This window comes from Cavia porcellus, unplaced genomic scaffold, assembly GCF_034190915.1.
Source record: "Cavia porcellus strain 051 isolate PalLab524CR breed Dunkin Hartley unplaced genomic scaffold, mCavPor4.1 scaffold_1, whole genome shotgun sequence".
In the NCBI taxonomy this organism is placed as follows: Eukaryota; Metazoa; Chordata; class Mammalia; order Rodentia; family Caviidae; genus Cavia; species Cavia porcellus.
The window spans coordinates 235,711,015-235,732,987 of record NW_026947484.1 but is presented as its reverse complement, the minus strand read 5'-3'; the positions used below and the strand labels follow the sequence as shown (position 1 = coordinate 235,732,987).

Genomic DNA, 21,973 nt, shown 5'->3' with positions numbered 1-21,973 from the left:
GTCAGAGATGATGCCCAACAGCACACATGCATGTGTGCTGGGGGCAGTGGGCATCCAGGCCCTCGGGACAAGCCCTGGTCGAGCAACTTCATCTATCGGTATCTCAGCGTCACTTGGGCAGAGAGCTGGAGAGGGTTTCTGGGTCCCTCTGCAGTGCTAGATACCCTTAACTTTGTCTGCCTCTGTCCTCCTTTCCCACCTCTTCGCAGGTTCCCAGCTCAGCTGGAAATCTAGAGGCCCTGGGTTTAGAGTCCAGCAGTCTCAGGGTGACCTCCCTAACCAGGTCCTCCCTGAAACACAGTGGACAAATGTTCTAAAAATTGTCAGTGTGATCCCGAGGAGCCTAGAGCAGGGTTTGGCACGCAGTGGGCACTCCATACAGGTCAGTGTCCTCCTCTCTCCCTAATTGGCTCCGCGGCCCACAGCATTTCCCTATCTCCCTAGCCCAGGCTTCCTCCTAGGCTGGGCCCTGATTCCTAGAAGGGACATCTGGCCTGGGGCTGCAGCATTCTCAGCCCCTCCTCCTCGGCCTGGTGGCGCTTCTCCAGGCCTCTCCAGGCCGGAGGAGCGGGCCGGAGGCAGGCAGGCCTCGCCAACAGAGGCCTCTCCAGCTCTGGCTCGCGGTCCTCCGGAGGCCGGGCCTGGCCGGGGCGCGGGCGCCCTCCTTTCGCCTGGGCCCTGGAACTCCTCGTCCTCTGAAGAGCTGGGGCCAGGGCGGGAGGTCACTGGGGCTGCTCTTGCGAGCTTGCGGGGGGGGGGGGGACAGAGCGCCCAGAACGGAAAAAACAGCCCCGCTGCATCTCCCGGGCCTGGGCGGAAACCGCCGCAGCTTCAGGGCTCCGGAATGCTCGGCCGGCCGAGGGTGTTTTCCCCCGGCCGGGGACCGGGCTCCTCTCTGCACCTGCCAGGGGCGCCCGCCACGGTCCGGGCCTGCGGGGCTGCGGCAGCGGTGGGAAGATGGGGGAAGGGCGGCGCCCGGCCCCGGGCCCGCGGGTGGCGGCCCTGCGCGTTCCTCGCCCGCCGGCCGGCAGGGAGCAGTGTCACTCGCGGCGCGCGAGTGGGCGACAGCGCGTGCCGCGGGCGCTGGGTGCGTGACCAGCCTTCCGAGGGCGCGCCTCGCCCGTCGCCGCTGTGCCTCTTCCTACCTGTTTCCTCTACGTCTTCTCTCCTACCACAATCGGTTCCCCAACTCCCAGCGGGGCGCCCCGCCGGGGGGGGGGGGGGGGGGCCGCCCCGCTCTTCAGCCAAGGCCCCGCCCCTTCGGACCTCCGCTCGGCCAGGGAGGCGCGGGCCGCCGGGAGGGGGCGCCTGTCCTCGGCCCGGCCCGGCCCTGGGCAGCTGGGGCATTGGGGTTCGGCTGGGGGATTGGGGGTTCGCAGCCCTGCTGGAGGCGCAGTGCGGGGGGGGGAGGGGCGATCCAGGGACTCAGCACTCAGGGCTGCGCGTTCTCGCCCCACCAGCCTTCTTGGGACCTAAAAGTTTCCTGCCTGCGACTCCCACCCGCATGGCATGTACACATTTATAGGGCGAGAATCCCTTATACGCGAGACTGGGACAAAATCAGGGCTGAAAGGACTGTAGGAACGCCTAGCCTCCCAGCCCCTCAAATTTCCAAAGGAGACAAATGCTGGGGGAGTGGAGTGACCTAACTGCCAGATCTGAGAGCAGGAGATCAGATTTCAGAGTTCCCGATTCTCCAGCCAGCTCCTTTTCCAATACACCAACACTATTCCTAGATGGGCTCCCATCCTGCTTCCTCAGTCTCCAGGCTTCCCCCAAAGAATGACTTTTCCTAATGCAGCTTCCAACTGGCTTCTTTCTGGAATTTTCTCCGTGACAGACTCTGCGCATGCCCACTGGAGTGATCTCGCACACGTTCCAGCCTGGCCCAGCAAACAACAAATCTGGCTGCCTCAGAATGCAGCACTTGTCGTGCGGCCGCAGTCAGCTGCTCGCTCAGTACTCCCTCTGCAGCCCATCTGCTCCTGGCCCAGGCCCAGGGTTCCAGGCAGGGCCAGGTGGCTGTGTGCCTTCCAGGGTGGCCCTGGCAGGCTGGAACATGACCCCAGGGCATCTCGGGTCCTGGAGCTGGGGCAGGGGAGGCTAGGGTCGTCTAACACTTACCTGTTGGTCTGAGTTCAGGAGCCACTGCAAATTTGAAATACTCACAACAGAGCTGAGGCCAGTCCCTAGTTCAGTACCGAGCAAAGAGGTGACCTGTGCTGACCCTAGCGTAGTCCTTACATAGTCTGAGGTAAGTGATATAACCTTTCTTAACCAACGTCCCCATCTGGAAAATAAGGATGAGTCTTTCTTACATAGGGCTCCTCAGACTGCAATGCGTATTGCAGCCTTTTTAAGGTGCAAGGGTCTTTTTAAGGTGCAGAGGCCTGGGAGGGGGTTTGTGGACTTGCCTGGGTGAGGCAGCCGCTGCTGGCCATGAGCCTGTGAGGACAGAGGACAGAGCAGGCCCACACAGGGTCGGTGCTCAGTGAAAGGCTGTGTGTTCCACAAATTACTATGACTGCTGTAGTGCTAATACCAGGACTGCAGGTATGGTACCAAGTCAACACCTGCCTGTCAGGCACTGCTCTGTGTGGGGTTGTTTGAAATTCAACACCAGCCCTTTGAATTTTAAGACAGGGTCTGGCAAAGTTGCTCAGGCTGGCCTGGAATTTGCGATCCTCCTGCGTTAGCCTCCCAAGTAGCTGGGATGACAGGTGTGTGCCCCCATGCTGGGCTGGGTGCTGGCATTTGATCTTTCTGCTCATCATACTGGCTCTCCTCTCTCTGATCCTTTGCCTGGCTGTCCTTTGAGTGAGGATGCACATGGGAGGATGCCCAGGCCACCAGAATATATCTTAAGGTTCCACATTTTTGCTATAGAGGAAGCAATGGGACCATCCACGTGAAAAGAGCCCAAATGAGGGAAACTGAAAGAAGAAAGGGCCAAGTCACTTCCTCCTGGGGCCACACACTCCTTCCTCCTCCGAACCCACCAGTTGAGCATACCCTCCAGGTCAGCTGACTGCCAGAACAGTGGCCAGGCCCAGCTTGGCCTCCAGCAGGCCCCAGCCCCAGCAGGTCATGCCTCACCAGTCTCAGCATCCAAACACCCAGCGCAGTGGCCTCCAGGGATCCCGGCAGTTCTGAGTGCTGCCAGCATTTCCACTTCCTGAAGAGCGGGGCCACATGGGAGTACCCAAAGCCACATTCAAGCATTTGAGCCCAATGCGCTCAGCACTAAGCCTGAGGAAAGGCCATCTTCGTATCTAAATGTCTCCAACCCTGAACTCACCCTTCACGCCATCATGTCACGCCTGAGAGCTGGCCTTGAAGGCCTGGTCTGGCCATCTGCCACCCCGATCCCGCACACGCTTCTCCTTGGCTCTCTTCCTCTCACCTGTCAGCCTCCAGATGCCCTGCTGCCTCCCGCCCTGAAGCACATCTAAGCACATGTGTGTCCCCGCTCTGTCTCCGCCAGCTCATCTTTGGCTCAGATGGAACAGCCCGCATCAGCTCAGCTTCCTTGGTCACACTCCTCCTGGCACCACACTTCCTTACCCTTAGGTCACTCATCTCCACTTGTGATCACATTAAAAGCCTGGAGTCTCTCTAGTTGGCTGTGAGGTTCTGAAGACCAAGAACTGGGTTTCCATTCATAATGGTTTGCCCACACTGGCATGGCTCCTGGCACATACCGAACAGGTGTTTTGCGAACACCAGTTGGCTGTGTGGAAACACAGACAGGGAAACCCCAAACTTAAGCCCTTCAGGCTAAAGGGTAGCCTGTCAGATAGGAGGGACTGGCTCAGCCTCGGGGAACAGTGTGGCCCAGGGGAGCACCAGTCTCACCAGGAGGGGTTACTGGGCCCCACATGTTTGGCATTGTGAGCCAGAGGAAGAATGTCACTCCCTTCCTTTACTCCTCCCAGGCGCTCCCCACACTCCCACGAAGCAAGAGAAAGACACCAGGAGGCCTGGACAGTTTGGGAACCACCTTAATGAGCCCCGTCCCAGAATAGCAAGGAGAGTGGGAGGCAAAACGCAAGATTTAATGAATCCCGGCTCTGCCACTTGCAAGTCTGGGAGTCACAAACAAGTCACTTTATCTCTTTAAAAAACACTTTTCCACCTTTACCACGATAATGATAATACCTGTGGGGGATTATTGGGGTTTAACCTCGGCCCTCTGCACTGAGCTCCAACCTAAGCCCCCTTTTTATTTTGCGATAAGGTCTCACTAAATCTAGGTTGCCCACAGTGGGCTCAGACCTGGGACCATCCTGCCTCTGCCTCCCAGGGTGCTGGAATTACAGGCATGAGCCACCGTGCCACTGACAGTAAAAGCTCTTGAGTAAGACTGCTGGAGGAGTAAATAAGACAACAAATGCAAAATGCTACAGAAAGTGCCTCGCACATAGTGGAGCGACATAAATATTTGTTGAATAATGAATGAAAGATATTTTAAAATAAGTTTGGAAATCTCTTTTCTGGAAACGTTCTCTATTCTGCATATTAGCTTTGGATCCATGTGACATAAGTTAAGCCAATTAATCAATTTACCCATTCTATCATACACACTTGGAAGGAAGACTCTTTGAGATTAAAATGCACATATGCAAAACAACCTGGCAGGGCCCTGGGAGGACCAAATGTGATAATGTATGAGGAAGTGCTGTGTAAACTGTGATGCCCTGTACAAATGCTAGTTGTCCTCATTACTAACTTGTTTACAGCTTGGTTGGCCCTGAAATCTCTGGCTTAACCTGAAAGAGAAAAGTGGGCAACTTTCCAGGATTGCAGGGCTGGGCCAAAAAGTCCCCACAGGAAGAGGCCTGGGCTGGGCAGTGAACAGACTGCTCTCCGCCTGCCCTCAAAGACGCCCATTTGCAACCAAATTTCCAGTGCCATCAACCAAGTCATGGTGGCCCCGAGACCTTTGCGCTGGGGAGGCCAACAGCAGGTCTGTGTCCCAGCACACCGAGAGCAGGGACTCCACAGGCAGCAGGTGGGACCTACAGATCACCTGGGAAGAAAGCAGGCCAGGTCGGGGAGAGGGGAAGGGAGGCACCAACCAGCTGAGGAGGGAGAGAGGACACGCACTATCCTAGTCTAGCAACCCTTGGCATTATGCAAAACCATTAGTGCCAGATCTAGCGTTTTTCTTCACAAAAAGCCAAAACTCCAAATTTTCATGTGAAATTTCTTGATTTTCAAATTCTGGCAGCTAGTTTTTGAAATGTTTAAAGCACCATGAATTATATGCCAAATAAGCCATGTGTACAGCCTGCATTCAGCCACAGCTGCCAGACCATCGCCTTGGCAGGCAGACCTTCACTTGCACCCCAGCCTCCTCCTAGGACTCGCCAGAGACCCACGTCTCATGGCCTCGGGGGCTCCCCCTGGCAGGAATGGGCTGCCCTGGCCCGGGGACTCACCCTCTTCTGCAGAGGCGCCTCGGCCTTCCTTGGGTGCACAGCAGCCGTTTTCCACTGCTCTGGAGGCCTCCGGTGGGGTCTCAGCTGTACCCTCTCCTTCAGCTGGGGCCCCACCTTTCTGCCCCCCAGCGGGGCTCCCCTCCTCTGGTTGGGGCTCACTCCGCTTCTCCAAGTCCCCATTGGGTAACAGCTCTGAGGAGCCTGAGTCCTGGGCCATAGATGGGGACTTGGAGGTCACCGCAGGCTCCTTGGGTGTGTCACTGCTTTCCACCTACAAGAGAAGAAAGAGGGGCAGGAGGATGAGACTTAGTTATGTCTCTGCTAGCTCTGGACCACAGCCCCTCTGAAACTCTCCAGAAGCCTCTGTGCCAGTGGATCCATTTACAAGTTTGTGTTTGACGTCAGAGGGTCCATGGACTAGCGGAAACCCAAGGTAAGTGGCCCAGCTCCAGGGTGGGCCCATCACACCCCACTTGCTGAGGTCCTAGGGCTTCCAAGCATTCCCTGTAGCCCCTCTTCAAAATACCCCTCGGGGTAGGAATCTGAGGGGGCCTCCTGGAAAAGTACTCTCTGGATCCAAGCCTAGCACAGCCTCTCCACTCAGACCCCTGCAGGTGCTCAGGCCAGGGAGAGCCAGGGGCCACCCTAAGATCTGCAACAACCTCACTACGCGCGGCTCCCATGGGCGTCATCGTGACATTGTTACTCACTATAGTTCAGCCAAGTCACAGCATCATCCTTGCTGTGCGTCACTGCACTGTGGCCAGAGTTCCTTCTAGTCCTTTGCCCTTGGGGTTTCTCTGCCTCCCAGGGAAGCAGATGAGAAGCCTGAGGTGCTTGGAGAATTCTGTGATTTGCTCAAGGACGAACAAGTGCCAGATGGCCTACGCCCTCCTGTGTGCTCCGACTATGCACACCTGTCCTTGGCCATCTGGAGGGAAGTGGCCAGGACACTTCAGGGAGAAGGGAGGTGTTCAACTCGGGGAAGGAAGAGGTAGGGTGACCAGGCTTGACCAATCAACACTTAGTATCTCTTGAATACTAATTTTTCAATTATAAAAGTCAGGGGAGGGAAGGATGGAGGAGGGTTGATCAAAGGGTACTAAGTTACAGTCAGGGGTAAGGAGCTCCACTCAGCAAGTGCTGCAGAGAGGGTGACTGACTGTAGGTCACAGCCATGTACCATCCACAAGGGGTGGGCAAAATATACGGTGTTGAAATGTTTAGAATTTATTATAGTAAAAGATACATTGCCATTAATCCCGCTTAAAACACTTCTGCTTGCTCAAACACACTTACCCCATCATTTTTGACAGTTTGTCTTAAACCAGGCTGGCCTTAAACTCACGGCAATCTTCCTGCTCCAGCCTCCCAAGTGCTGGGATTAAGGCATGGGCTACTATGCCTGACTTATTGCTACTTTGGGAAGCAGTTCTTGAAGTCCTTTTTCAAGAGTGTCTCTTAGCCAGGCAGGGTGGTGCATGCCTATAATCAAGTTCAAATTGAAGTTCGAGGCTAGCCTAGGTTACACAGCGAATTCAAGGCTGGCCTGAACTACTCAGTAGGACCCTGTATCAAAAATTTTTAAAAAATCTTTAAGAGGTATAATCAAAATATAGTGTGTAAATATGGCTTTCTGTGCCATCCAACAGAAACGCTTATAAAAAATTACAGTGCATCCTCATCCACCTTATTGAGCAGTGAATGTGGCACTGTCTGACATCCAGCTCTTCCCCAAAGCCAAAAAAAAACCACACACACAGGAAAGGAAAAGTTTTTGAACCAATTCAGGACATCAAGGCAGCCATGACAGCACAACTAAAGACATGAAAGAGGACTTCCAGGACTGCTCTGGAAAATGCCAAGAATGATGGGTAAATGCACTGAAGTGTGTCTTCTACTATAATAAATTTTGTAAAAAAAAAAAAAAAAATTTAAACATGCACTGTATTTTTTTAAAATTGCACTTTGTACATCTGAAAGCTAGAAAAAAGGATTCTGAATGTTTTTGCCATGAAAGGAGGGAAAACCTTTAAGGAGATACATGTATCTGGCCTGATTTATACTCTGCACCATGTATGCATAACAGAAAGGTCACACCGTAACCCATTATGTACACTTTTTTTTGTACCAGGGATCGAACTTGTGACCTTGCGCTTGCCAGGCAGGCGCTTATGCCCCTGAGCTATATCCCCAGTCCTTCACTTTTGGTTCTTATGTACTAACTTTAACCTTAAATAAATTTAACTTGTAATAACAGCCAAACGTGAAAATTCAAACTGCATAAAAAGTGTCTAGTGGTAAAGCTCTTTAGTTTAACCCCGACCCTCAGGATCACTCCAACACCGATAAACTAGTATTATTAGGCAAGTACTCATTTAGTTTTTCCCCCAGAAGTGGGGGTGCTTTTCCACTAGGTATATCCCCAGCCTTCGTTTGTTTATTGACAGCCTTGCTAAGTTTCCCAAGCTGGCCTCAAAATTGCCATCATCCTCCCTCAGCCTCCCTGAGCAGCTGGCACTGCAGGCATGCACCACTGTCCCTAGCTTCCCTTTCTAGGCCTTCTCCAGTCATATGTAAGTTACATGTTGTACCCCCACACATTCACACACGTATCCAGATCCAGACTGCGTGTTTATAAAAGGGTATCACGCGTCTCATAAACATTTTCCCTAACAAGCGCAGTGGGCTTCCCTCCATACCAATGCAGATGGATCTGCCTTTCTGTTTAATGAGCGTTTGCTGATTTACACAAACAGCAAACACTTGGGCCCATCCGCGTCCTGCTGCAGCACGCATGGCACCTGCAGCTCCCTACACCTGTGTGCACTGGGCGACCACAGTCCCAGGCATGGGCTGGCGGGTCAAGGCGAGTGGAGAGAACTGCCAAGTTCCCTGGAGACCCCTGAAATGCTCTCGGGCAGTGTGCACAGCCTGACAGGAAGTGGACTCCCAGCTCCTCCCTGGCACAGTGGGATTTCCAAGGTGGCTTCTGCCTTGCGAGGCTAGGACTTCAACTCCAAGCTCACCACCGCAGTCCGCTAGCACAAAATGGATCAGAGCCATGGAGCAAAACCAGCCCCTCCTCGAACGCTTCTTGCCAGGTTCCCCCATCCCAAGTACGAGCAGGGGGTGGCCAGCAGCCACTTCTACTTTCCAGCTGTGCAGCACCTGGGCGGAGACCAGTTCCTGTGGAAGCAGCAGCAGCACCTGCGGGGGGGGGGGGGCCCTCCAGGGCTCAGGCCAGCAGAGCCAGGGTAGCTGGGAGCAGAGAGGAAAGTGGAGCAGGCAGACCCCGGTCTGCTGCCTCAGCCTCCACCTGTATGTCCAACCCTCCTCCCCAGGACTCACCACTTCTCCCACCTAACTGCTTAGCCAGACGAAGCACCCCTGGCCTAAAATGCACCTCTCTGGTGTCATCATGTCATCTTGCAAGGCTCAGGCCTCTTTATTTTTTTTAAGGGTCTCCCCAAGTTGCTAAATTGCAACTGAGGTTAGGCTCAACTTGGAATCCTCCTGCCTCAGCCTCCCAGAGCGCTGGGATTATAGGCGGGCACCACAACACCAAGGCTCTGGTATTTGAGAAAGCCGGGCTTGTCCAGCAGCCAGGAAAGAAGCGTGCACCACTGCCCTGGCAGCCACTTTTGTGGAGGCCAGCTATGCCAGGTGCCCAAGGCCCTCGCCCATGGGAGGCGGGTGTGGGTCCTCCTGGTTGGAGATAACCTCTCATGTGGGTATGTCTTCCTGCCTTCAGCCACTTGCTGCCTGTCAGAGCTATGCCCCCTTCCTACCTGGGGACCTCAGGGCCTCCTTGCAACACGGGGTTCCCCTTCTGTTGACTGCTGGCTTCACAGCACAGGGACCCACTCCAGCCCAGAAGCCCCGCCCATTGAGCCACTCCAACACATCTTAGCACTAGGCACCCAACCGCCCTCAGCCTCACATCCACTCTTCTGGTTCTGCTGAGCCCTGAGCGCGCTGAGCTCTGGCTTTGGGCCTCCTGGACCAGTCAGGCCCGGATCTAACCCAGCAAGAACCCATGCCCTGGACTATGCTGGCTCTGTCCAGGACCCTGGGAACCGGGAAGGGGAAGTCCACCTATGGGAAACCTTGGAGAGGAAGGAAGGGGTTCCAAAGGCAAAGAACCTGGAGCAGCTCTCCAAATCTCCAGGGAGGAGCTGGGTACTCAGAAAAGGGGCTCCTCCAGTGAGAAGAGGGTAGGAGCTCCAACTGAACTCAGCCGGACTCACACAGCACCCAAGGCCACCCTGAACTCCTGTCTCCCCTGCCTTCTCCCCAACCCCACCAGCCTGTCAACTCGGGAGCACAGGGACTTGGCCTAATCCAGCTAGACCTAGCCAAAGGAGGCCAGCGACAGGTGCTCAGTAACTGCCCACCACTGATTCATTCACCACAAGCATGGAGAGAGGTGCGATCACCCCACTCCAAGCTAGGAAGAGCTTCGGTCCAGCTCCCACGTCGGACGGCTGTGCTGGGCCAGCTGTTTTCGTTTACTTTTACTGTGATAGCGCCTTGCAAGGAGACACACCACATGACTGAGACACACGTCCTCCCAGCATCTCAGAAGGCAGTGACAGCAGCTGCAAATGCGGGTGACAGTTTCAGGGTGGGAACAGCAGTGGTGACCACCTTTCCTCCTCTCTAAGGAGAGTGGGAAGGGGCCGCTGGCAGTCATAAGGAATGTCTCTCAGATTTGAGCAGAGCTTGGGGCCATAGCCCTATGCCCAGGGTGCTCCACCTTGAGTTTTCAACCCTGTCTGCCACTTCCAGGGGGCCTTTGTCTTCTTGCCAGGGAAGCCCCCACCTCTGCCCCAGGACAACCACCTGCAGCGCCTCGGTGGCCCACCAGTGCGCCTCAGGCCTCTCCTGGGAGACACCATGTCCAGCAGATGAAGTCAGCTGCTCTCAGTGGGGAGATTCTGCCACTCCCCACTCCAGGGACTTGGGCAGTGTGTCTGGAGACGTCTTTGGTTGTCATGGGGTGGGGGTGTGGCATCTAACTGACAGAATCCGGGGGTGCTGCTCTGGATCCTACAGACACAGGGCAGCTCCCGCAGCACAGAATTATTCCACCCCCTGCCTGTACTGTCCCTGAAATACTCCATGCCAAGGCTGGGGTGGCCAGGACCGGGGACTGCTGTTTTCTAAGGACTTTTTTTCCCCCCGAGTTGTTGCTAAATTGCAGTCTGATCCTAAACACACAAACCTCCCCAGGCAGCTCCCTAAGCAGCCAAGATTATGGACCCACACTCTCACACTGGGCCTAGGTAAGGGTTTAACAAAACGCTGGCCCACTACTAGTGAGGCTGTGTGTTTGATACACAATACTGAAAAACAAACTGTGGTAAAGTATGCATCAAACTGATTATTTTAACCATTTCAATTATACATCGAGTACATTCACATTGCTGGATACCCATCACCACTATGTCTAACTGTTTCCTAATCCTGAACAGAAATTCTGGGCCCACTAAACGTAATTCCTGTTCCCCTCTCCCTCAGGAACCACTATTCCACTGTTCTGAAGAGCTGTGGGGATGGTGAGACAAGGCCTATGTAATTCAGGCTGGCCTCGGACTCGCGGTGGGGCTGGGGATTTAGCTCAGCAGCATAAGCGCCTGCCTTGCAAGCTTGTAGTTGTGAGTTCAATCCCCAGTAACAACAAAAAAAGACTCACGGTGATCCTCCTGCCTCTGCCTCCAAAGTGCTAAGATTACAGGTGTGCACCACCACACCCAGCCCAAGGAACATTTTATATTTTTTTAAATTTTATTTTAAATAGGGTAAAATTAAACAGAACAAAACAGATCATACAAAAACAATGTAAGAGACACAGATTTCAAAGCAAGACAACTGGAGATCTTCACTGTCTATAATATTGTCTCTAATTTTTTTCCAAATAGTTGCCATATCTTCACACACAGTGAATTTATACCAAACAACATAGTATAGAACTGATCAGAACAGGATGATGAAGGCTTTTTAGGTCTTCAAGACCAGACAATAGGGAAGTCAACAATGGCTGCCATAATGTCTATCATTCTCTTCAAAACAGCTGCCTATACCTTCACGTATGTTGAAATTAAACAAAACAAAATAGACTAAAATCACTCCAAATAAAGAATAATAGTATCACTGGATTTCACATCATGATGCTATGGAATCAGCACTGGATACTTTAGTGTCTCATTTTCTCCAAAGTAGCTATTCATTTCATCGTGCATTATATAATTAATTCTCATAAACTGTTTAGAAGTTCTATGCATGCATGAGTCTCTATACGTATACCTATTCTTTCTGTATTAGAGGGAAAAATAAAACAAGACAAAACAAAACAAATTCCTAGAAAAACACGAAACGAAAAAGACATATAAACAACAGTAACGAAGAGCCCAGAACACTGACAATATAGGCCTTCAAAACAAGGTGATATAAGAGTAACTAGCATTATTATTTTACATAATGATCTTCAAGAGTTCCTCAGACTTCAAGAGTTCCTTACAATAATATGCACAATTGTTCCAATCCTATGAATGTTACCTATTTTGTCCAAGGAACGTTTTAAACCAACGATGGTGAAACTTTTAGAGATAGCGCCCAAACTGAAACCCAAAACCCCCTTACTTATCACAAAGTGCCAACACTTCAATGAAACCTGAATACTGAAGTTTTAATTTAGGAAAAAAAAAAAATCTCATACATTAACATCTTTGTCTTACATTTTCTCTTTAAAACACAGCTTGGCGGGGCTGGGGATTTAGCTCAGCGGCATAAGTGTCTGCCTTGCAAGCAGGCAGTCGTGAGTTCGATCCCCGGTACCGATAAAAAGAAAAAAGACAAAAAAAAAAAAAAAAAAAAAAAAAAAACACAGCTTGGCATGGCAGCACAGACCTGTAATCCCAGCACTCAAGAAGCTGAGGCAGGAGGATCACTGTGAGCTACAGGCCAGCTTGGGCTACATAGTGAATTCAATTCAAGACCAACCTGAACCTCACAGGGAGACCCTGTCTCAAAAGGAAAAACAAAAACGAAAACAAAAAACCCACAGCAACAAACAGGCCATAGGCTTACCTCCAGTGCTTTAAAGCTGTCTCCATCACACACATTGCCAAGAAGGCCTGGCCTCAGCCCTACTCAGCCCTCAGAGCCCCTTGCGAGGCAAGCAGGTGTGGACAGCCACTGTCCCAGCCTTGCCCCGAAGGCCAGTGTAAAGTCCACTGCAGGCTCAGGCCAGCCCACAAGCCTGCCATGTTTGTTTACAAAGTGCTTTCTCACCCTGTCTCATTACAACACTCATCACGGCTACACCTAATTATTTGTTTACTGTGTGTCTCCCTCCTGGACTGTGAGCTTTGCTTTATTTATCTTTTTATTTCTCTCCACCTACAGCTCTGAGCTCCAAGCACAGGACCTGGCCTCCATATGCTTATAAAATTAATAAACGTAATTATCACAACGATCCTGAGGCCACTGGCATTATCCTCCATTTTAAGAGAAAGGCTCCAAGGTGGGTTCCTTATATAAAAGCTCCCAGGGTGATGGTGGGACAGGGGTGGCCTCCAGCCAAGCTCCCCCTCAAGCTGCATCTCAGGGGACGCCCAAGCAAACCCCAGGGGTGCCGAGGAGGAAGTGTGGCACTGCAGTGCAGGAGGGCGGCAGCCACCTCCAGGAAAAGCCGGGCCTGTGCACCCATGGCCCCCCTCCACCCTGTGCGGCCAGACAGCTTGGCCCCCACGGGAAAGCAAGGTGCTCCAAGTCCCAGTGGGGGAGTGATTTGAGTTCTTTACCACAGCTACCCCACACATGAAAACTAAAAGTCCAGGCAAGCAAGCGGTGAGCACACAATACAAAGGCGTCAGGGCCCAGGCACCGGGGCGGAGATGGGGTGGTGGCTAGGCAGCTGCCCTTCCTCTTCCCTCCCGCCTCGTCCACCTAGGGCACCAGGCACTCCTCCTGCCACCTCCGGCCTGCGCTTGTGCTGTTAGGCCTTGGCAGGGCCCAGCCACCCGGGAACCCTGGCATCTGGCCAGCAGTGAGATCGTGACACAGACACAGACACACAGACCCATGAGGGGGTCACCCCAGGGGACCCACAGACACCCTGCTGCCTCAGCAAGGCCGAGGTGCCCACAATGTCAGGAGCAGCGTAAACAAGAACACCAGCAAACCCCAGCTTCCCTCGGTTCCCAGCTCCTGCGGCCCGGCAACCCCAGCCCCTCTTGGATTTTTCCAGGTTGATTCCAGTTTCAGGAAACACTCACATGTCCGAGCGAAGAGGACAGCCCTGCCCCCAAAGCACTGGCACTGTGCTTCCTGCAGCCCCCTCCGGCAGCCCTCCCCCAGATCTGCTTGCAGCCGGAAGTGGCCAGGGGCGGCAGGCAGGGCCTGGCCCATCCTTTGGACGCTCCCGAAGGACCCTGGCTCGGCCTTCTCGGAGTTAAATGGAGTCAGGCTTCCCAACTCTGGAGCTAGAACTCTGACTCTTCCGGTTTCTTCTTCCCTGGTACAACGGCTAAAAGGGTCGCTGGTGAGGTCAGGAACCGGCGGCCAAAGAGGCCGCTCTGGAAACACTGGCCCCAGCCCGGGTTCCCCACCTTCCCCTCCCAACTTCCCTGGGAGCTGCCTCCCTCCCCAGAGATCTCCCAGCTGTGCATGTCCAAGGACAGAACTCAGGTGCAGCGAGGCCCTGCCAGGCCGCCACAGGCCCTGGCAGACAGATGCGAGAGCAAACATGCCTCGTGCACGCACAGCCCACTGGGGCTGGGTCTCCAGCAGGGACACCTGTCGGCCTGGAAGAGGGCCTGGCCATGCTCTTTGAAATCAACCTCAAAGGGTTTCAGGGTGAGCCGGAGCCTCCCTTGAAATAGCCATGCTGTGCAGGAGACCCACAAATTTAGGGGCATCTCTCTTGAACTGATTTCCACTTCCCATCTCTACCATCCCATCTCCGTGGCTCGGGAAGAAGGAAACCCTGTAGAAAATGGCACTTTCTTTAGAAGTTCTCCAGGTCACTCCTACCCCCATCTGATGTGACTTAGTGACGTCAGTGTCTCAGTCTCATCTCTGTCACACCCCCATTCGCACGGCTCTTCACCCCTCTCTCACTGGGCAGCCTCACCTTTCCCTCCATCAGCCTAGCTGCGCTTCTCCGGAGCTCTGCCTGCTCTCTTAGTCTGTCCTGAGGCCCAGATGCAGGCTGGAGAGGCGGGATGAGGAAAGAACCAGTGTCAACAACTTTCCCGCGGGCAGGTGTGCATCGGGCCAGGGCGTGGGCGGTAGGACAGGTACGGTGACCCAGGCGCCCAGGAGGACACAGTGGCTATGACCAATGGAGGACCTGCTGGGGGTGGTCTTGAATGTGTGACTCAGGATGCAGACAGAGGAATTTTTTTTTTTTTTGCTGGTATTGGCATTTGAACCCATGGCCTTGCGTTGAGCCAAATCCCCAGGACCCCCTTTTTTTTTTGGGTAACTGGAATCAAACTCAGGACCTTGTTCTTGCTACGCAGGCGTTGTGCCGCTGAGCGACATCCCTGGCCCTCCTCAGCCCTTCTTTAACTTTTAATTTTGAGACAGAGTCTCACTACGTGCAGAGGTTGGGCTCCAACTTACAATCTTCCTGACTCAGCCTCTCAAAGTGCTAGGATTATAGGCATGGGGACCACATCTCCCAAGAGGGATATTTTTTTTTTTTTGTCTTTTTCCTTTTTATCGGTACCAGGGATCGAACTCACGACTGCCTGCTTGCAAGGCAGGCGCTTATGCCACTGAGCTAAATCGCCAGCCCCTGGGATATTTTTTTAAAACACAAAAACCAATTCTGAAATTACATTTGCTGCTCACCCAGTAAGACGAGCTCCCTACGGTGGCCTCCATCTGCTCCTTTCCAGAAGCCTGGGTCTCTGGCAAGTCTACCAATACTACCCTGCTATGGCCCTCGGCCCTCCCTGAGGCCTGGGTCACCCCCTTTCTCCCTTTCTCTCTCTACCCCCACTGCCAGGAGTTCGGCCCCACCCATCCCGCACCCCCAATTTCTGCAGCAGCGATCTGCCTGAGGGAGCCCTGCAGAGCACAGATGCCAGCAAAGGTCCCCCTCCCCCCGGGAAATGCTTCCCTCGCTATGCAGCCCCCTGTTCAGAGCCACCGGGTTCCCGTGTTTCTGAAAACATAAGGAAGGGGATCCTACACACTGCCTGCTAACACCCTGCTCAACCCAGGGCACACTTCTACATGAAACCCCAGTCAAGGGCCCTAGGGCCCACCCCGCCTCTGCCTCCCCACACACCCTCACCACACCCTGCTCACCAAGTGTCCACCACTTTTCTTTGGCTGTCCCCTCTTTCAAAGCCCCCACCCGTCAACATGTCCCCCACCTCCGGATTCCCCAGAAACCTTAGGAGCCCCACCCCTGAGGTGAATTCCACGGATGGGTGTCTGTCTGACCACCCAGCTAGGGGGTTTGTAGTGGGTGTTCAGCCTCAAACCTCATGAGCTCCATGAGTGTCCATTTTCCTCACACCTTCTAAACTGAGAGAAGGCAGGAGGGGCTGCAGAGGGGTTCACAGAAAGAAAAGTCACCATAGCACAGATGACTGGGGCTGAAGCCCGGGAACCAGAGACGCTGTCTCAAGAAGTTTTGGGCCTATAAACAAGGCAACACGAATCATTGTTGAATGCTCAGTACCACAGCAGTTCTGATCTGGACGTGAGGAGGGGCTCTGTGTTCTGTTTTAACTGGGAAAAGAATCAAAAGGTCCTGCAAGGCTGGAAGATCAGTCCACACCTCTAAGAGCTGAGTGGCACTGCCTACACTTACGTGGTGGGGGAACAGGCCACCAAAGTTACCAGAGTTCACACCCCAAGCCTTTCCCCCAGAGGGGAGGTGATCTTGCCCTCCTGAGCTCCCTCCCTGTGCTGCGCTGAGGGCCTGAGGGGGAATCAGGAACCCAGGCCTGGCTCAGCTCAGCCCAGCGCCAGCACCCAGGCCCCTCCTACTCTTCCCCCACCCTTCTGGGTTATTCTTAGCAAGAGGTGACCTCAGAATGCTCCCTCCAAGCAAAAATAACCCTGGAGGAAGTTGGTGGGTATAAATCTTCAATGAATTCATATAGCTAATAAACAGGGTATAGAACCCTGCAGGGCAGGCCGCCCCTAGGGCCGAGTGGCCATACATAGAAACTATCCCACATGGAACCACATGTGGAGGACAAAGCCTTTCAAGAGCTGTCTGGGCTTGCGACCAGGCAGGAACCAGCCTCAGACAGCCTCACTTGTCACCCTGCGAAGTCCTCAGCAGCTGGTGAACAGGAAGATGCCCCTTCCTCCCTGCCCTGCATACAGGCCCCTCCTCCCAGCACAGGCACCGGCCAGCCTGCCCACTGGCCAGCCCACAGGCCCTGGCCCAGGTGCGCGCTCCCTTCCTAAGCCCCACCCAGCCCTGTTGCTGGCTTCCTGTTTCCTGTTGCCAGCAGCATCCTGGCTCTAGGCAGAGCCACAGGCCACCCAGGGCCCTGCCTGGCTTTAATCAGGGCCACTCCTTGGTCCTCGGACCACCACTGCAGCCTTCCCCACTGACACTTGGTCAGTCGCCTTCCTGGCTTGTACTTTCTTTGCATACTTGTTGCAACCTGTTTAGGTACCTTTTCAAACAGCCCTGCATTCACACATTAACTTAAGAAAGAGCCCTTCCATACTCAGTGGGCCAGACTGCGGTGGTGAGGAAAGAAACTGTGGAATCCAAGTCCTGAAAGCTCTGTGAACTCAGGCGCCCCATCTGCATGTGGGATTGATAATAACCCGTGTCTCCTCTTGCACAGCTATGTCATCAGCATCAAAGGAGGCAATCATCGTAGCGGCCTTCGTGGGCAATCAAGTGCTACACAACTGCAAGCATTTATTCATGGTCTTCACCCTCAGCGGGCACAGTGCAGCTGCCTTCCGTGCGGGTGCCGAGGGGTGGCACCCAGGATCAGAACTAGAGGAAACAAGACGCTCTCCCATGCTCTGCCAACTACCTAGGGAAAAAGCCGCATTTTGGCTCTGGATTTTTAAATTCTCTGTCCAATGAGAAATGACGGTTTCCTAAAACATAAAATCAGGCCAAGGTAGCCAAGTGTGGTGGGGTATAACTGTAATCCCAGCACTCGGGTTTCAAGGCCAGCCTGAACTACACACACAGAGACCTGGTTCCAAAAAAGGGCTGGGGGCCGGGGATTTAGCTCAGTGGCTTAAGCACCTGCCTGGCAAGCGAGAGGTCATGAGTTCGATCTCCAGCACCAAAAAAAAAAAAAAAAAAAAAATCAGGCACGTGGATGTGGCAACAATATCAAGTTGATAAACAGCAAATGAAAAGGCCTCGGGCTGGGTGCGGTGCACCCACTTACAGGCAGTCCCAGCTATTCCCAAAGTTAAAGCAGGAGGATTTCAAGTTCCAGCCACCTGGGCATTTTAGTGAGGCCCTATCTCAAAATAAAAAAATCTAAAGAGCTGGGGAGGCAGCTCAGTGATAGAGTCTGATCCCCAGAGGAAAAGGAAGCAGGGAGGGGACAGAAGTCCCTGCAGACTGGAGAAGGCTACTCCCAGCACTGCATCTAACGTAACCACGGGTGGCTCTTCACTCTGGCACGCTGGGCTGGAAGTGACGTCTTCCCATCAGAGCTGCTGCCTCCACACGGCAGGAGCAGCACAAAGTGCTGTCGAGGCGGGAGGGGGAGGGATGGGAGCTCTAGAAAGCCTGCTGGCCTGGGCTCTGGGTTCACGTGGGCTCCAGAAGAGCCATGGACAACACCACAGACAGACCCCAGCTGAAGGCAAAGGACCAAGGGAGGCCGGGAAACACCGCTGAGCGTTGGGGCTGGCAGGCACTGGGTATCCCTCATCTCTCCATGTGGCACTGATGGTGCCACATTTGCATCAGGAAGCTCCTGCCTCTAGCCAGTGCCTCCCCTTGGTTACACGCAGAGGGCATGAGGCGAGCATCTGCCCTCTCCAGGCTCGATGGACAATGCTCAGCCACTGTGGAGTAGGTAAGGAGGCTGGGACCAGCACCTGCCCCAAGGGCTGAGGCCCCCACAGAACTCTACAGCCAGGTTGGCACATGGCGGGCACCAGGAAGCCCTGACGTGGACTCTGGGCTGTGGTTCTCTGGGCTGCATCCTTGTCTGTTGCCCAGTGCCCTTCCAATAGCTGTCTCAGGCCTGGCCCACCCCGGGGCCCTCACTGGAGGGTCCAGGTGGCTATGGGTGGCACTTTGGACACGGGTTTAACCTCATCCAGACTGACAAAAGATGTGTGCTGCCCCCACCAGAGCTACTCAGAGGCCAGCCTCTCGGTGTGGGGACACTGGGCTTGCCATGGCACAGACTCATTACAGGACCATTTTTGCACATCTGCCTCTGTCATTTGCAAAGCGTCAAGAAAGTGGACAGAGCAGAGGTTTTGTTTTGTTTTTTTCAATTAAAAAAATATTTTTGTTTTGTTTGAGACAGAATCTTGCCATGTAGTTCAGGCAGCCTAGGAATTCACTATGTTGCCTCGAACATGCAGCAATCCTCCTGCTTCAGCTTCCCGAGTGCTGGGACCACAGGAATATACCACTGTAGCCAGCCAGAGCAGGTGTTACGCACGGTCCTATTTTACCAATGGGAAAGTAGCTCAGTGAGGCTGAATAACTTGCTCAGTGAGGCTGAGTAACTTGCTTAACAGAGAACCTGAGGTTCAGGCAGAGTGACTTGTTCAGAACCACCCAGGTAAGCTGAGCTGGGATTCAAATCCACTTCTAATGCACTTTGCACACAAAAATGCTGTTTCTCCTCTGCACTGTGTGGGCTTCAGGTGGAGACATATGCCTCTGCCCGCTTCTCTCACTGTCCATTTGCACGTGCTTACCTTGTGCCCTGACCCCAGCCCTGCCCCATGACAATGTGACTTCAAGGGCTGCTGGGTCCTGATCTGAGCCAGGTGGTGGCTCTCCACCCGAGGCCAGGTCAGGAAGAGCAGAGCCTGCTCAGCAGAGCACCGGCCACCAGGCTGGTGAGGGGGAGGCTGTGGCTCTGCACTGCCCTGCTCCCTCCAGGGCCTCTTGGCAGGGGAAGTGGGGGGCATCCTGAGAACCTGCCGGTGTGGCCGGTTGCACACTACGAATTCTTCTGAAGTCCCATTCTATCTTTCGTTGTCATATAAACTTGTCAGTCCAGGCCATAAAATATCCATGTTTGCTTTAATATTAAAATGTTTAAAATTCCTCCCCAGTTAAACTCACTGCCTTTTGCCCCCACCTCCATCTTCAAGCACAGCTGGCGGAGGTGTGCTGCCATTCCCAGCCTCTAAGAACCCACTTCCCCATCGACGCTGCGCACAAGCCCTGGGCTCCTGCCCTAGTGAGAGCAGTTCATCGAAGGGGTTGAGCTACAAATTCAGAGGCTCTGGCTCCCCCTCACCTTCTTGCTCCAAGTTTACCATTGTCAGCTGGAAGGGGGTAAAAGAAGGGAACCAGCTGTCTCTGCGGCTGGGAAAGAATTCCCCACCTCTGCTCGGAAGGCACGCAAAGGCTGGCTGGCCAGCCCTCAGCTGTGCCCTTACCGCTCCTCAGCCTGGGCAACCTAGAGCTTCTCAGAAGGCAGCGGGGTGGCCACAGCTCTCGAAGCCGCGCGCTGCTATCCCTCTCGGCCTGCAGCTCCTCCCCACACGGCGGCAGCCCTGCAGCTCTCTGGGGGCACTGAGGCCCAGGGTGGGCCGTGTGGGTCAGCAGGAAGGGGCTCATGCAGCCAGGCCAGGAGGTCTGGGACGGTCCAGGGAGTCTGGCAGCTCTCTTACTGTAGCCCAGCTACGAGGCAGGGGCCTGACTGAGAGCCCTGCTCCGACACCCCCAGGTCATGTCCCCTGACTCTGCAGGGTCTCCAGTTCTCAGTGTAGAAAACGGGATTTGAGGTTGCTGCTGGCTTCACAGAATGAGGAATCCAAGCAAGCGCTGCAGCTGGTCCTCGGGCCCCAGGCCTCTGCAGAACGTACATCACTGCTGTCCAGGGGCCACGCCCGTGTGTGGGCCTTGTGTAAGATGGGGCACTCACCGGGGGGTGCTTGCGCTTTCGGCCGGGCCTCCCCACCTTCCGGGCTGTGGCGCTGGGCTCCTGGCGCTCCTCCTTGCTTCGAGGCTCCTCCTGCTCCTCTCCTTCCTGTGGGCACAGACAGCCTGTGAGCCAGAGCTGACCCAGAAGGCACCTTGTTCCAGGCCTGGCCGGCTGGCCTTGGCCTCCCTCTGTCCCACCCCAACAGCCACACTTCCAGGACTGTGCTATTCTGTCCCATCAACAAGGTCACTGTCACCCCTTCCTGCCTGGCGAACCTGGAGCCTCCCTCGGGGCACCACTTAAGTACATCTTCAGGGGCTTTCCGGAGGCCCCACTGCCCAGCAGAAAGCACTGCTCCCTCTGGTGACCACATTTTTCAACCACAAGAGCCTAGCACATGTTCTGATAAAGGAACTGTTTCTCAGGAATTTATACATATATAAAAAAAATCATACTCAAGTACAAAAATTCAATGAGCAATCTATTTAATGAATCTTTACTGGAAAGAATAAAATCCGATGAAAAGGAATGTTTAAACGTAGGGTCATCTGTTTGAAATACACACAGTACTTGAAACGAGGACCATTGTGTGAAGTGCAGGACTTTTATAGCGGCTGTAAATATGCCTGCCCTGGAGCCTCGCCATATGGCCCTGGCACTGCATGTGGCTGTCACCCCACAGGAATGTCTCGGGGACCACATCTTGGCTTTGATCCTTCTCACTTGCTGAGTTCTGGGCCAGGGGTCTGTTTTGTTATCTGTGCATCACACAGGACCTGTTCAGGGGTGGGTCCTCTGTACTTGTCTCCTGGGGCACGAAGACATAAACCTAGAAAGTCCTGCCTCGCTGCTCCAGCGTGGCCACAAACCACCCACAAGTCCCTTCTGACTCAGCCAGGCTCTGGCATGACTAATCACCAGCAAAACAATGGTGGGAAGGAGATAGGGACCCTGACCCAGCAGAAGGCCTGCAGGCTGCTCCTCGTGTGATGCCGGGAGCTAAAGATGGCTTCCTGGCCCCTTCTGGGGTGGCAGCAACCCAGAACACTGCTGGCACATTAGATGGAGGAGGACAGAGTGCCCAAGGTTCCTGGAGATTTCACTGAGATGGCCCTCATGTTCCAGTTAACTTTCATTTTCTATGATTTCAAAATAGTATGTGGTTTGCCACATTGATTTTTAGGTGACAGTGGGACACACAAATGAAAGCCTACCACAACCAGCTGTAGACACTGGACCAACTGGAAAAGCATCGCTGGCCTCGCTCTGTCCATTTACCCATCTGAGGCAGGTCTGAGACCAACCATTGCAGCTCAGATTCTGGGAGGCCACCAGACACGCAAGCAGAGGATGACAGACACAGCCTGAGCGCTCGAAGGTGGCACAGTCACCCTGGAGAGAGGGCTGCACCCACCAAGGACAGGAGAATCATCAAGAGGTGCA

The 21,973-nt window shown here is 54.0% G+C and overlaps 1 protein-coding gene across 6 annotated transcripts in view; it reads right to left on the bottom strand.

Moving 5' to 3' along the window:
• Dnmt3a (DNA methyltransferase 3 alpha) overlaps nt 1-21,973 on the bottom strand; it is a 96,905-nt gene that overhangs the window by 38,925 nt on the left and 36,007 nt on the right. For 4 of the 6 annotated variants that reach the window (XM_063231378.1, XM_063231381.1, XM_013155785.3 and 1 more), the window contains exons 3-4: nt 20,531-20,635; nt 5,442-5,712 (exon numbers count right to left, since the gene is read on the bottom strand). In XM_063231378.1, coding sequence (XP_063087448.1) covers nt 5,442-5,712; nt 20,531-20,635 — 376 coding nt within the window. Of the gene's footprint in view, nt 1-1,145; nt 1,185-5,441; nt 5,713-13,723; nt 13,743-20,530; nt 20,636-21,973 lie in introns of those variants that run through there. The other 2 variants (XM_063231380.1, XM_063231382.1) reach the window with 2 other exon arrangements.